At 42.1% G+C, this 13,239-nt stretch overlaps 1 protein-coding gene across 2 annotated transcripts; it reads right to left on the bottom strand.

Moving 5' to 3' along the window:
• Nucleotides 1-5,980: 5,980 nt before the first annotated feature.
• Nucleotides 5,981-11,882, bottom strand: otomp (otolith matrix protein). 2 transcript variants are annotated; one of them, XM_054741733.2, is made up of 9 exons: nt 11,590-11,882; nt 11,302-11,438; nt 10,753-10,855; nt 10,495-10,683; nt 10,010-10,184; nt 8,693-8,760; nt 7,850-8,034; nt 7,423-7,594; nt 5,981-7,276 (listed from the first exon to the last, which is right to left on the bottom strand). In XM_054741733.2, the coding sequence occupies exons 1-9, from the start codon at nt 11,669-11,671 to the stop codon at nt 7,266-7,268; spliced, it is 1,122 nt and encodes a 373-aa protein (XP_054597708.1). In that variant the 5' UTR covers nt 11,672-11,882; the 3' UTR covers nt 5,981-7,265. The 2 variants fall into 2 exon arrangements, with proteins under 2 accessions (XP_054597708.1, XP_015825189.1); XM_015969703.3 differs by having other exon boundaries at nt 10,495-10,680; nt 11,590-11,878.
• Between the last annotated feature and the right edge of the window lie 1,357 nt (nt 11,883-13,239).

A 13,239-nucleotide genomic window follows, 5' to 3' on the forward strand; every position in this document is an offset into this window, starting at 1 on the left:
ATCTGGAGGATTTACAGTCACTTTATCCAACTTCTTCACAGTCTTGTTTTTTTTTCTCGGATGAAATCCATCGATGATGTGACTTGATGCTTCCAGCCTGCCATGCAGAAGTGGCTGGTCTGTTCCTGGTGGGTGTGCTCAAGTGAAAATCGTTTGACTGTAATAAAATATATCTGCTGAACATGAAAGGAAGTATACATTTGTCTGATTTGAATGGATATTTAGTTTCATACAAATCAAAAGTGATGACTTAAAATGCAAAACAAAAGAATTTCACAACTAAAACGATAATTTTACTTTGTTTAGAACAGCAGTTAGTAGATGTAAAGAACAACTGCATGTTGGACTTTTTGCAGTGCAACTTTAGAAAATGTGCATCAATGAAAGTCCCCATGTTTGTTTTTATTTTCATGAACAGCCTGTCAAAATAGCTCAGATTCACTAAATACAATGTTTTTTATTTGTGCATTTGTGCCTTGCCTGAAGCTGTCATTTTATTATTATATTCTCAAAATAGAAATCAACAACAATGAAATCAAACCAGTTAGAGATGCACTGATTCTGGTTTTGAGGGACGGTACCAGCTTCAGATTATTTTGATCCTGGAAGTAAAAAAAATGAGTCATAGAACTAGGGATGCACCGATACTTTTTTTTCCAAACCAATACGACAATTATACTTGGATCTGAGTACTCGCCGATACTGATTACCGATACTGATACTTCTACCACACAAAAAAATGCAACAAATTGGAATATAGGTTTTTTTTTCTTTGCTTTCAACAGGAAAAGACTGAGGTAGATGAAAAATAAAATGTATTAATTAAAACGATCACAAAAATATTAGGTGAACAGAAATGACAAGTTAAGCCTGGTTTATGCTTCTCCGTCAGCTCAGTAAGGGACAGACACGCACGGATTGACAGAAGCGTTTTGCTTTCATACTTCTCCGTCTCCTGGAGAGTGTTGCAAAGCAATTCCTCGGCAGGACAACAGAGGGCGTAGCGCTGCAGTGTTTCCAGGAACGGTGCACCAAAAAAAAAAAAAGAAAAAAAAAAGTATCAGTCCAAGATAGTGTGTTTATATTGTGTTTTTTGTGTATATAAGAGACTTTTAACACGGACAATTTTGTCTCTCGTTCTCCTCCATCTCTTCATGCGCTCCCCACCTCTAAACCCACGTTTCCTGTCATTTCCGTCCACAAATAAAATGCTTGCTGCGCATCTTTTCACTCCTCCAGTCACGGGAGAATAAAACGTTCATATTTTTAGAGTTTTTTCGCGAGGTATTCTTCAAGCTTCTGCGTGTCTGCCGCTAGTTATCCTCGGCTCTCTTTGCAATGGCGGCGCTGTAAACAACAGCGGCGTCCTGACCAATCACAAGCTTGCGTAATCCGTCTCGTTCGACAGATGTTTAAAAAAGTGGGCTCGACTCTGTACGTACTTGTGGGCCTGCTGGAGCCCAACGCAAGGACGGATAATGGCATTGCGTGTCTCCGCACTGACACAGACGGAGAAGCATAAATCAGGCTTTACAGTGAAGCCACTTTCAGGATACTGCATTGGTGTCTGTTAACCTTTACCGATAACAGTATCGGTGCATCCCTACATAGAACATCTGCAATCGTGAGTAGGAACAAAGTTTTGGCGCGTTGACGATATCCTTAAAAACCCTAAAAAGTCACCTGATCTTAATTGTAAAACAAAAATCTGACATCTTTTCTTTAATATTCTGACCACACTGCTGCTAATTCTAAAAAACCTCTCACTCTCTTCAGAGGAGAGTTTGACTAAGAAGTAAATAAAATTTGGATCAAGAGGAAAATTTAAAAAAAGTCTTCATTCAGCTTGATAAACAGGGATGAACGTGAGAAATGCCTCACATGAAGAGAGGGAGATCAGAGAGGAAACTGGTGGTTACAGGACGAGTGGATGAAGTGTGAAGGTGGTGTGGAGATGCAGATTTATAAAATCATAATAAAATGTTCTTTTAGGCCTTTCAGGCGGGGAAAGTCACTGTGTTCCAACAGAAGTCCCACTGAGAGGACAGCACCATCTAGTGTTTCTCATCTACAGCACCCTTTTCAGCTCCACTCACTAATGTGCAAACATCTACCTCCCTGAAGCTTCACACCCAAATGACCTGCTCCTCATGGCCATTCCTCACCCAGAGGCTGCATCATTATGGATGCACCGTCATACAAACTGAGCACAAAAAATAAAACATTTACAACTGATAACTAGTCCCCTGCGTTTTGCGTGTGTGTGCGTGCGTGCACACGCTTGGCCTTTATTGTGGGGGTGATCAGGAGAGCGTTGTGGCAGCACAGCGATGAGCCGGGTGTCACTGCATCTAATCATATTCTGCTCCTTATCGTCTGGTGGCTAAGGAGATGGAATGAACTGTGGAGGAAGAGAGAGAGAGGGAGGTGTGGGGAGAGCAGATGGAGGGAGGGGTGGGGAGGAAGAAGGCGTTAGATGGAGGAAGGCAACAGGAAGAGATGAAAGGAGTGATGAAAGATGTGGAGGAAGGACTGGAGATTTAAGGGTCTGCTGAACTAAAAGCATTTGAGAAACTGGAGCCAAGTTTAATGTCCCGCTTCACCTCACCACCCGCACAGAACAAACCCACCTCTTGTAAACCAACTTCTCACTGCAAAGTGTGTGTGTGTGTGTGTGTGTGTGTGTGTGTGTGTGTGTGTGTGTGTGTGTGTGTGTGTGTGTGTGTGTGTGTGTGTGTGTGTGTGTGTGTGTGTGTGTGTGTGTGTGTGTGTGTGTGTCTGTGTTGGGGTTATCAAGAGAGCTAAGGATGGGTGGTAATTGAATAATGACAGTCAGGCCTCTGATGGATTACCCGTCACTCTCCTATCTTCTCTCCCTCCATCACTGTCATCTCCCTCTTCTCCGTCGCTCTCGCCTCACAAACCCCGCCTGGTCACATCGTGCCCTGTCCGCTCTGCTGCCAGTGCCATTGTAAATAAAAACACCCGCAAAGTCGCTGAAGATTGCCACCTTGTTTGTCTGAGTATGCATGAAATCACACGAACATGTGTCAGGGCTAATGTCGCGCTGAAGCTGAGAATCCTGCAAAAAACACAGAATCAGATGTGTCATTTACTTTACTTTACTTTACTTTACTTTACTTTCATACAATTTGGGTTCATTTAAGAATAAATATATTATGCTCCTTAATAAGAGCCTGTGTGTACATGTAATTTTGATTGATGGTTAATTATCTCCTGTTGTTGGTCTTAAACCATGCATAGGAGGCAAATACTTCATGTTTCTTAAATGCCCAGGGTTAAAGATGATCTCATGTTGAGAAATGATGGGAAATGTGTCATTTTGGTATTAATCTGTTATCGTTGCATGCCTTGTGTCTGTTGTTGATTAGAGAGAGAGAGAGAGAGAGAGAGAGAGAGAGAGAGAGAGAGAGAGAGAGAGAGAGAGAGAGAGAGAGAATGTGTGTGCGTGTGTGTGTGTGTGTGTGTGTGTGTGTGTGTGTGTGTGTGTGTGTGTGTGTGTGTGTGTGTGTGTGTGTGTGTGTGTGTGTGTGTGTGTGTGTGTGTGTGTGTGTGTGTGTGTGTGTGTGAAAAATACAGATAAATAGCAACATTTGCATTTTGCAAACTCCCTTGGTGCAATTTAATCACAATGCCCAAATTATGTCTTAATTAGCTTAATTTATTGTAATTTTGTTTTTTGAACAAATTTCATCACTTTCAGGAAATCAGATCCACTTTATTGTCTCCAGTCATTCACAGCTTAGTTTCACGGGTCATTAACCTCCCCCAAAGTTGTTTTCTGCAATCTGAATGAAGAGAATGTGTCTTTCTGAAATTCCAGCACCACCTGGAAAAAGCCCCAGAATGTGTGTGAGGATCCCTGTTGAATGCTGTTAGCAGCTTTTGCCAACAGATACTGGCTAGTGCAAGCAAAAAAAAAAAACAACAACCTTAACAAGGCAGGTCAAAATCAAGATTTTTTACAATGACAGCAGAGCTGTGATGGAGAAAAACTACAAAGATGGCAGCGACTCATAAACAGCGGTCATTTGAAGCGACTTTGGTATCAACTTTGGACGATTTAGAATCAGGCTTCTTTCTGACACATCAACAGAAAAAGGTACTTACGTTCTTTGTTTTAAAAGGACAGTGTGTGAAGGACCGCCCTGTTGACTGATTTCCGTGGCAACAGATAAGTCACATTGTTCGTTGCCCTGATTGTTTTGAAAGGCAACCGTTGATTCTGCCTCATGATGGAACTCTGTGGGTCGTGGACAGACTGTGGCCATCCTACCAAACCTATACACGAAAAGCAGAACGTTAAAACCTCCTAAATCGGTTTTGGTTTTTGGTTTTGGTGTATTGCCCCCAAATCATCCTCGGTCCTCTGAAAACCTTCTGGGATTCAGTATCTGTAAATGCTTCCTTTCTGGCCATTTTTGTGTCTGATGAAGTCAATTAGCTGTGGAAGCCATCTTGAATGTGACTGACTCTAAAAGTGAATCGCCTGTAGACGTACCTACATCTAGTAAAGTCTTCCTGAAAATTCCATTAAAATGTAAACATGATGTAAATTCACACGATTAATGTTTGCCTTTAGCCTTTTGGTAGCATCTGATAAAACCTCTATTCACAAAACCACTGTTGTTAGAAATGACTTTTACCAAAAGCATTCAAATCTACTCCAGGAGTGTACTTTTTGAACTGTTCACTTGAAACTGCATTTAACGCATCGCCATAGCTGTCGAGGTCGAGTGATGCTTTGTTAGCCTGTTAGCGATTCCTTTTTAAACCAGCTCATGATGCAAAGTTCAAAAACTCTTCAGTTTGAGTGGAATGACTGACACAGAAACAACAAAAGGAGTTATTTGGAACATGTGGTGCCGGAAAGGAATGTTGAGTTAGTGGAGGAAGAGCTTTGAGACTATTTTTCTAAAAGCTACTTGTACGTTTAAAATCATCTTTTATGTTTGGTTTCCCGTTCACATATAAGCAGAATTACTTTAAACCAGTGGCCCCCAAATCTGAATCCCCCAGACCTGCCCTCAGCATAATTTTTTAACGTGGCCCTCGACCACTTATATTTGAGTACCCCTGCTTTATACCACGCTGCACACAGATGGAATCAGCTTCCTTGTGAACTCAGTCTACCCCAACTCTAGTACCCGCCGTGCAAAGACCTAGTTTGGACGTTCTACAAAGGTGGTCTGGAATGACGGACTCAATATAGAAACGATCTGCACGTCTATGCAACACTGACTGTTCGCAGGGTGACAGCCTTTGAATGAATCCTCCTAATGCTGCACCTTCTGCACTGTAACTGCTCACCCTTTGTCTTTTTTCTGATTCTTAAATCTGGTATTGTTTTGTGGATTTTATTTGTGCTGTGACGTTGGTTTTAACTCTCCTGCTATTCTCGTTGCTGAAAGCACATCTAATTTTCTCTGTGTGTGAAATGTGCTATACTAATAAAGCTGCCTTGCCTTTATAATAAGTTACAAGAACAGAAAGTTTGTTTTGTGTCATGAAACCTTGTTAGGGTGCAATATTTAGGAAAGTCTCTTTTGATGCAGGAAAGCTTCAGTTGTCCAACAACCCTCACAGATTAGCTCACATCAGCAGTTTGGGGGGAAGTCTCTATATATAAGCACACATATTGGCTCATGAGCAAAAATGAAAAGGCTTTATTATGAAGACGAGATTTGAATACATGTGTAGAAATGTGACAGTTTCAGAAAAATAAAACAGAACTTCAGTTTAATGAGATAATGATTTTATAAGTTTAACTTTTTCCTTTATTTGCTTCTTTTGTGTGCCTCATCCCTCAGATGTCTGCTGCTTCATCTTCACGTGTAACATATTTATTTCTAAAGCAGCTCATAACCTCTGCTCTTCTCTTCTACAGGACTGTGTCGTGATGGTTCATCTTATGCATTTTCAAACAGGTGTCTCATTAGTAAGTCACCATGAGAGGAGGAAAGGATTATCATCATTTATTTAATTGGTTGAAAACAAAAAAGAGAGATTGCAGCTCTACAAATGCAGACAGCCAGGACTATTTACATTATTTCAGGAAGTTGGACAATAAAACAGCACCAGTGGAAAGAACCCGAGTTGAATTCAGACAGAAGAAACACTCAATAAGCTGACTTTTAACAAACGAATCAATCAGGTTTTCTTATAAAGTTCTACAAAAGCTGCATGAAATACAACAGCTGTGGGTGTTTCCAGCATGGGAAGTTCAAAAAGCACTTTATCTAACGTTTCAGTGCAGATCTGAGCTCAGGGATGCATCGTGGGAAACACAAAAATTTCAGTGGGCGGGGCTTTAAAAGCACTGAATGATAGACCATTCTGCAGTTTTACAGTGCACGATTCAGCAGGTCAAGGGTGGCTCACGGGAGGGTTTTTTAATCTACACTGCTTCGCCTTCATCACTAATAACATCCTCCTGACTGGTTCTGTTATTTCAGCAGACGAGTGAAATCTGAGTGGTCCAAATGCGTCTGAGATGTGAAAGCTGAAGCCTCGATGTCCTTTCTCCAAACGTTGTTGTGTTTCGACGCAACGGTTTGAGTCACCGCGGCAGACATGAGAGAGCAGTGATCCAAAGTAGAGAGCAATACAAGCCATGGGAAAGTAGCCACACACACACACACACACACACACACACTTACAGTAACTGAGACTCCTAGTTAATAGCACCCAGTTGTTCAGTGCCAGAGACAGACCCTGTTGGAGGATTGTGGGGGGCGGGTGGGGTGGGGGGGCTTCATCTCAGGTGGATGCAGCTAACAGGAAGTTGTGTTGGATGAAAATGAATTTGAAGGTGTAGAGAAGCGGGCGAGGGAGCAAATCAAAATGAAAATAGATTGTCTGTAAATAACATTAAAACATGACAGCTAATAACTTCTCTTCTACTCTTGTATCATATAGCTCTATCCACCCCCTCCTTCTCTTCTCCGTCTCCCTTAATGGAAACAACAGGCTGGGTTTCATGGACTTTAATAGCTGATTAGCCGCTCTGAGCGTTGCGCTTTTCTGCCAGCCAGCGCGTTGGACAACACACTAAGTTTGGAGGAAACGGTGTAAGAGTGGAGATGTGGAAAATGCAGGGAGAGAAGATTTTAACAGCGAAGCAAAAAAATAATAAACGGAGGCAGAAAAAATTGAGACAGAGGGACCCAGATGGCAGGGAGGGAAGGATGGAGACAGCAGGATGGGGTGGAAGTTGATGCGCTGGATATCTTCCCCCTCTTCCATCAGCAGAAGCCTGTTGGTGAAGAAGAGCAGTAATGAAAGCAGCTGCACAGGACACACACACAAAACACTTCTCCATCCACTTAGCCACCCACCCCTCAGCAGCAAATCCACACAAACACAATTGTGCACAATCTAGTGAGACAGGCACACTCGTACCCTCACACTCGAAGGCTTGCAGCATGGTGGTGTAAGAGGGCCCCAGCCAGGAGGTGTAACTACCCAGAACTCTCTGCAGGTGGTGGGTGGCATCACTGAAGAGCAGATCGGATTGGCCGTAGCCCGCTGAGCTGAACAGACTGAAGCCCTCGGTGGCGTTGCCAAACACATTCTGCAAGAGAGAGACGGTGTGTGACTGCGCTTAATGCACAAGGGCATGCATGGATGTGCGTTGGCGTGTTCTCTGTGTATGTGCGTCTTTGAGATTGTGTTCATGTGTAGCCTCAGGGATCAGCACAGGACATAGTCCTCCACACACACTCGTGAAGAAGGATGACAGTTCTTAGCAGGAAGCTGAGCAGATCAATAATTGTTCTTCAGGTTTGAGACAGACTCATGTGGAGTCCAGGTTTAGGTCCACACCCACCTGTAAGCGCTCAAGATACTTCCAGACACGGCACTTGTCCTCCATGCGGACCACCACAGCGTTTGCAGGGACTGCTGCTAAGTGGCAGTGTTCATGCTGATCCAGACCTGCTTCTGTTCCATCTGGACACAGCAGCTTCAGGTCCTCCAGCTCCAGGTCCAAGGCCCAGGACTCCTGGTTCTTACCTGAGTGGGTCAGACTGAGTTTAAGCAAAGGAGCAGGACATGTTGAGAAATGTTTTGCATATCTTTCTTTTTTTTCCTCAGGAAGACAAATGTTCACCAAGAATCAACAAATTTGATGCTTCTCAGATTTATTCCTAAAAGGTCGGCTCTTCAAACCCTCCATGATTTCCTGACCTTCCCTAAGCCATGTGACTCTAGACATTTCTGATCCATATGACAAAGCACGCTTTGTTAAGCAGCTGCAGTGTGTTTGTGGATCCGCTGCCAAATGCCTCCTTCTCAGCTGTACCAGCAGAGTCTGTGTAGCATGACGGTGATAATGATCACCATTAATTCTGGATGTTGCCCAAAGCAAAGGAGCAGATGCAGTAAATTTGGAATTAGGACACCAAATGGACATAAACACCTGGAGACTAGTTTGTTTTTCCACATTTCTACTTATTTACATCTGAGAAGCAACCAAACGAGTCAAAACTGTTAGATTTTAATAGGAATCTTCCTTTAGTGCTAGATCACACATGCAGCTGGTTACCACATTATGCTGTAGAGCACTGACATCTCGTGGCTGAAGAGAGAACTGCATCTTCAGTTGTTGATAAAATTTGGGTTAGCCTAACCCTAACCATTTGTATAGCATGCAAAGATTTTAAATACTAACCATCCAAGTTATCGAAGACGGTCGTGTGTTTGACAAAAGCAACGTCGCCAAGGTTTTCAGCCACACACCTGAAGGAGAGAGCGAGGAAGAGTTAAACTAACCCAATCCACGTGGAAATTCAAATTACAGCATTATCTGGTGGCAGGAAGTAGATCTGTTTTTTTATGATAATAAGTTGTATTTAATCATCTTCAAACACTCTAAGAGGATTTGTGGATGCTGCCAGTCAGGTTTTAAAACCCATCATAACACAGAGATGGTACTTTATGGGTTTTAATGTTTAATTTAAACTCTTCTTTTGGATTTAACTGGTGCCTTTGACTGGGTCAACACTCTTTTGCCAGCACTTGTTGGTGTTAAAGTTTAAGTTCTGCTTTGGTTTAAATCGTATTTGTCTATGAGCTGTTGTTTTTTTCTTCTTCCATAATAAAGCCCTAATCCTTCCCAGCATGCATCTGCTTTGGTGTACCGCAGGGATCTATTCTGGTTACCGTGATGTTTTTGTTATATTTGCTGTTTCTGGGATAAATAGTTAGGATATTTGATTTTATCGTCGCTGCCTGGCAGTGCAGTTGGTGGCACTGTGGCCTCGCAAGAAGAGGGTTGCAGGTTTGAATCCCGGCTACTGCCTTTCTGTATGGAGGTAGCATGATATCCTCATGTATGCATGGGTTTTCTCCAGATACTCTGGTGTCCACCCACAAACCAAAAACATGAATGTTAGGTTTATTGGCTAACTCAAATTGCCCCATAATGTGAGTGTGTCTGTGTGTCCCTGTGATGGACACTAGTCTAATGTGTCCCCCACCTTTTGTCCCCAATGGCACCTGGGGTTAGGACCTAGCTTTTCGCCACCCTACTAAGGGAACACAGTTCATAAAATGTGCAAATGAGTGTTTTATTGTCTTTAAGGAAAGATGAGACCTACTGACACAATGTTCAGAAGCTAAATGTGTAAATCGTAACTGATATTTTCAGCCCTGTCGCTTCTTGTTGCTCCTCTACTTTCTGAGTATTTCATATTATTTTAAATTAAAATGAAACCTAGTGTCCACAATCACCTGAAACAGTTGTCACGTAATTTCCTGTTCTGTTTATTTTCAGTCTAACTACAGCTTTTTTAACTTTGCTACAGAAATAATATTCATTTTCATTGGTCGCTATGTTTCCTTCTCATTTATGATAACCGCAGTATTCCCACACAGTACCAACATCGTCTCTGGTTGTCATGGACACAAGAGAGGCCAAGATGAAGCAGACGTATGAAGCACCACCTCAGGGTGCCGTATTATTCCTGCTACAGTGTCAGAGCAGTACCTCAGCGCTCCGGCCTCTCCGTAATGCCTCTCTCGGTGGCTGTTGGCGCAGATGTGTCTGTCGTTCTCGTCTCCTATGCAGGCCTCGCAGAGGTTCTTCGGGTTGTTGCCTTTGGGGTCATGCTGAAGGTCTTTCACACCGGGCACGCAGCTGTAACCGAAGAAGTTCCCCACCGCTGGCAATGCAAAGAAGAAGCAAATGAAATAAGTGACTTTTGTTTCTGTTTTCATCTCCTCACCCAGTAAATCCAATTTGAATGGAGACACAAAAGCTTAAGATGCTTTGAATCAGGACCAATTGTTTCTTTACTCTCTTTCTCTTTATATATTCACAATTTATCTTTGCATCATGACTATATTTTTTATTTTTATTTTAGAAGATGGAAGCTGAAGAGTGATGAACTTCAGGAAAAAGACACCATATTGTACAGAACTATGCCAGATCAGCAGCCCCTAAACACACCAACACACACCTGTCACAGTTACCTCTTGGGAAATTGCACTGCTCTCCTACACTGATTTGAGAGGTGTTGACCAGGTATCCAATGGGAACTGTCCACCCCACTGTGGTCCGTATGCCGGGGTGGCAGGAGCTGCGTTCGTGCATCTCCAGCAGGGACAGGTCCGAGGAGGAGCGGCGAGCCATCGCCACCACATAGTAGCTGATACCATCTGCTGGAGCGAGTGTGAGGGTTTAGAAGGCAGACATGAGGAATCTGACACTTTAGATTTATTCTGACTTACCGAGACCGTTGTGGGATTCTCCCGCTGCAAGCTCCAAACCATGGCAGAAACCCGCAGCGTAGATGTCATCAGCAAACATGGAGGCAGCATCCGCTGTCCCGTTCTGAGGACAGATTTATGACCTTATGAAAACACTGAGGCGTAACTAAAGGAATGCAACATTTTGGGTGACTTCCTGTATTTGTATGACAGAAATGATTCAAACTTTTATGGTTGAGATGTGATTTAAATTCAAAACAAAAATTTATTATGTTGTATTTTCAGTGGGTTTGTTGAGTTCCATTATTTTTTAATGCTTTTATTTTGAAAATATTTTACATTTCTGTGTTTTCCATCTTGCAGACACAGAAAAACCATGAAATAAATAATACAAATGTTAACGTAAATACACAAAATTAAACTTTTAAAAATCAAATTAACGTTTATTAAAGAAAAAATGTTGAATGATGTCTGAAACATTCCAAATATGAATCTATTTGAGCTGTGAGTCTACACATTTTCAGAAGAAGAGCTTTTTCCTGAGGATTTATTTTAAATCCCCGGGTGTACCTTGATTCTGTCCATGCAGTCTCCAGTGTTCAGTCCACGGACACACTGCAGGTTTCCCCTCACATTCTTAGCTGTGGCGTTCCCAGCTAAATCCAAACACTTCTGCTCCTCAGCATCCGACAAAACACACCAGGTGACTAAATACACAAGACGTCACAATTAGACAAAAATTACACAAAGTCATAAAAGTATCCAAAGATGATGTTTTACCACTTTTTAAACCCTTCTGAACTCATCTGAAGATATTAGGAGGAGGATGTTGACCATCACATATAGTTTTGGGTGTACCTGTGCTTTTCTGATGGGAGACACAGCTGACACTCAGAAGAGGCAGGAGCAGCAGAAAAGCTACGAGCAGTCTTCTCTCCATGTCGGATCTGGTTGGAAACCAGCTTAGAACTGATTCTGCACAGAGGAGGAGGACTAGAGGGATTCATTCAGCCCCCTCCTTCTCTCATAACCTTAAGACGAGGAAAGGAGATATGGAATGAGGCAGGTAGATTGAATGTAGACTGAACATTATTCCTCTAAAGTCCAAATCTTCATTAGATAATCCTTCCTCAGTCTCCTGATAGCAGTATAGCATTTCTCCATCCAATTATCCATCGAGGCTAAGAAGCCGTGAAGAGGATCTTGAGTAGATATGTGTGGACTCGCAGCAGATCGGGTCACCTGGCACCAAGTCTGGACCAGGATCTTTAATTAAAAGCGGCTGTGGACAATGTGTCTTTGTGTTGGAGTGGTGTTCCCGGCTGGGTCTCGCTCCGACTCACTGGAGACTAAAATCCAAGTATGGGAAGGACTACTGTTCCCGTCCAGGGGACTCGGAGAGGGGGGAAGCACGTCAGAGACAATTGCACTATTTTCCTCTCTTTGCACAAATCCAATAACACAGAAACTCTCAGACGTTTTCTTTAGCAGCCTCTGAGCTGCAAAAGAAAATGAGAACAAATCAACAGGTGAGGAGGAAAGTTAAATAAATCTGTTTCTCTCTTTTGAGAAGCTGTTATTCAGGTTCTGATGTGTGTGTCTGCTCTGGAGATGAAGGATCAAAATGTTTTCCTGCTGCTTTAAGAGAACTTTTCAGAACTTTTGAACATCTCTAACAAATATACCTTATGCTATTAAAGCTTTATTGTGAATAAGAATAATTTGGAAATGTGTTTCTTCTACCTTTGTTATTTTAAAATGTTTTTATTAAATGTTACTTATCTTTAAGTTTTCCCTTAACCTATAGAATTATAATATTTTGGATACAATTTAAATGTATCTGATTAAACAAGTTTATCAAATTAAATCAACTTTTGTGATCAAACACTTACTCTTTTTCATCAAATGTTCTTATTTTATTTATTTCAGTGGTTTATATATCTATTCATCCATTGTCTGATCACACTCGTCCATGTGGGGTCACGCGCGGGGGCTGCTATCTCCAGCGGTCAATCAGGCGGGGTACACCCTGTGAGCCAGTCCATTGCAGGGCAACACAGAGACACACAGGACGAACAATCATGCACACACACACACTCACACCTAAGGTCAATTTAGACAGACCAATTAACCTAACAGTCCTAACAGAGAACCCATGCATGCACAGGGAGAACATGCAAACTCCATGCAGAAAGATGCCAGGCTGGGAAGCGAACCCAGGACCTTCTTGCTGCAAGGCAACAGCTCTAGCCACAGCGCCACTGCGCAGCCCCAGTTTATGCATTCATTGTGAAAACCTAAAATACATACAATTTTCCTGTGTAAACCTTTTTTTTAAATAAAATCTGTCTCTATGAATGTCTCTGTGTTTATTAGATAATGGTATTTATTGGTCTTTGAACTAATAACTAACTGTTTTTACCGGAGATATTTGATTAGAAACTACAAACATATGCTTGTAATGTTGTAAAAAATATATATATATTCGCCAATTTAAAAATCGTAGTA

The sequence above is a fragment of the Nothobranchius furzeri genome, chromosome 18 (genome assembly GCF_043380555.1).
Source record: "Nothobranchius furzeri strain GRZ-AD chromosome 18, NfurGRZ-RIMD1, whole genome shotgun sequence".
NCBI classification, from domain to species: domain Eukaryota; kingdom Metazoa; phylum Chordata; class Actinopteri; order Cyprinodontiformes; family Nothobranchiidae; genus Nothobranchius; species Nothobranchius furzeri.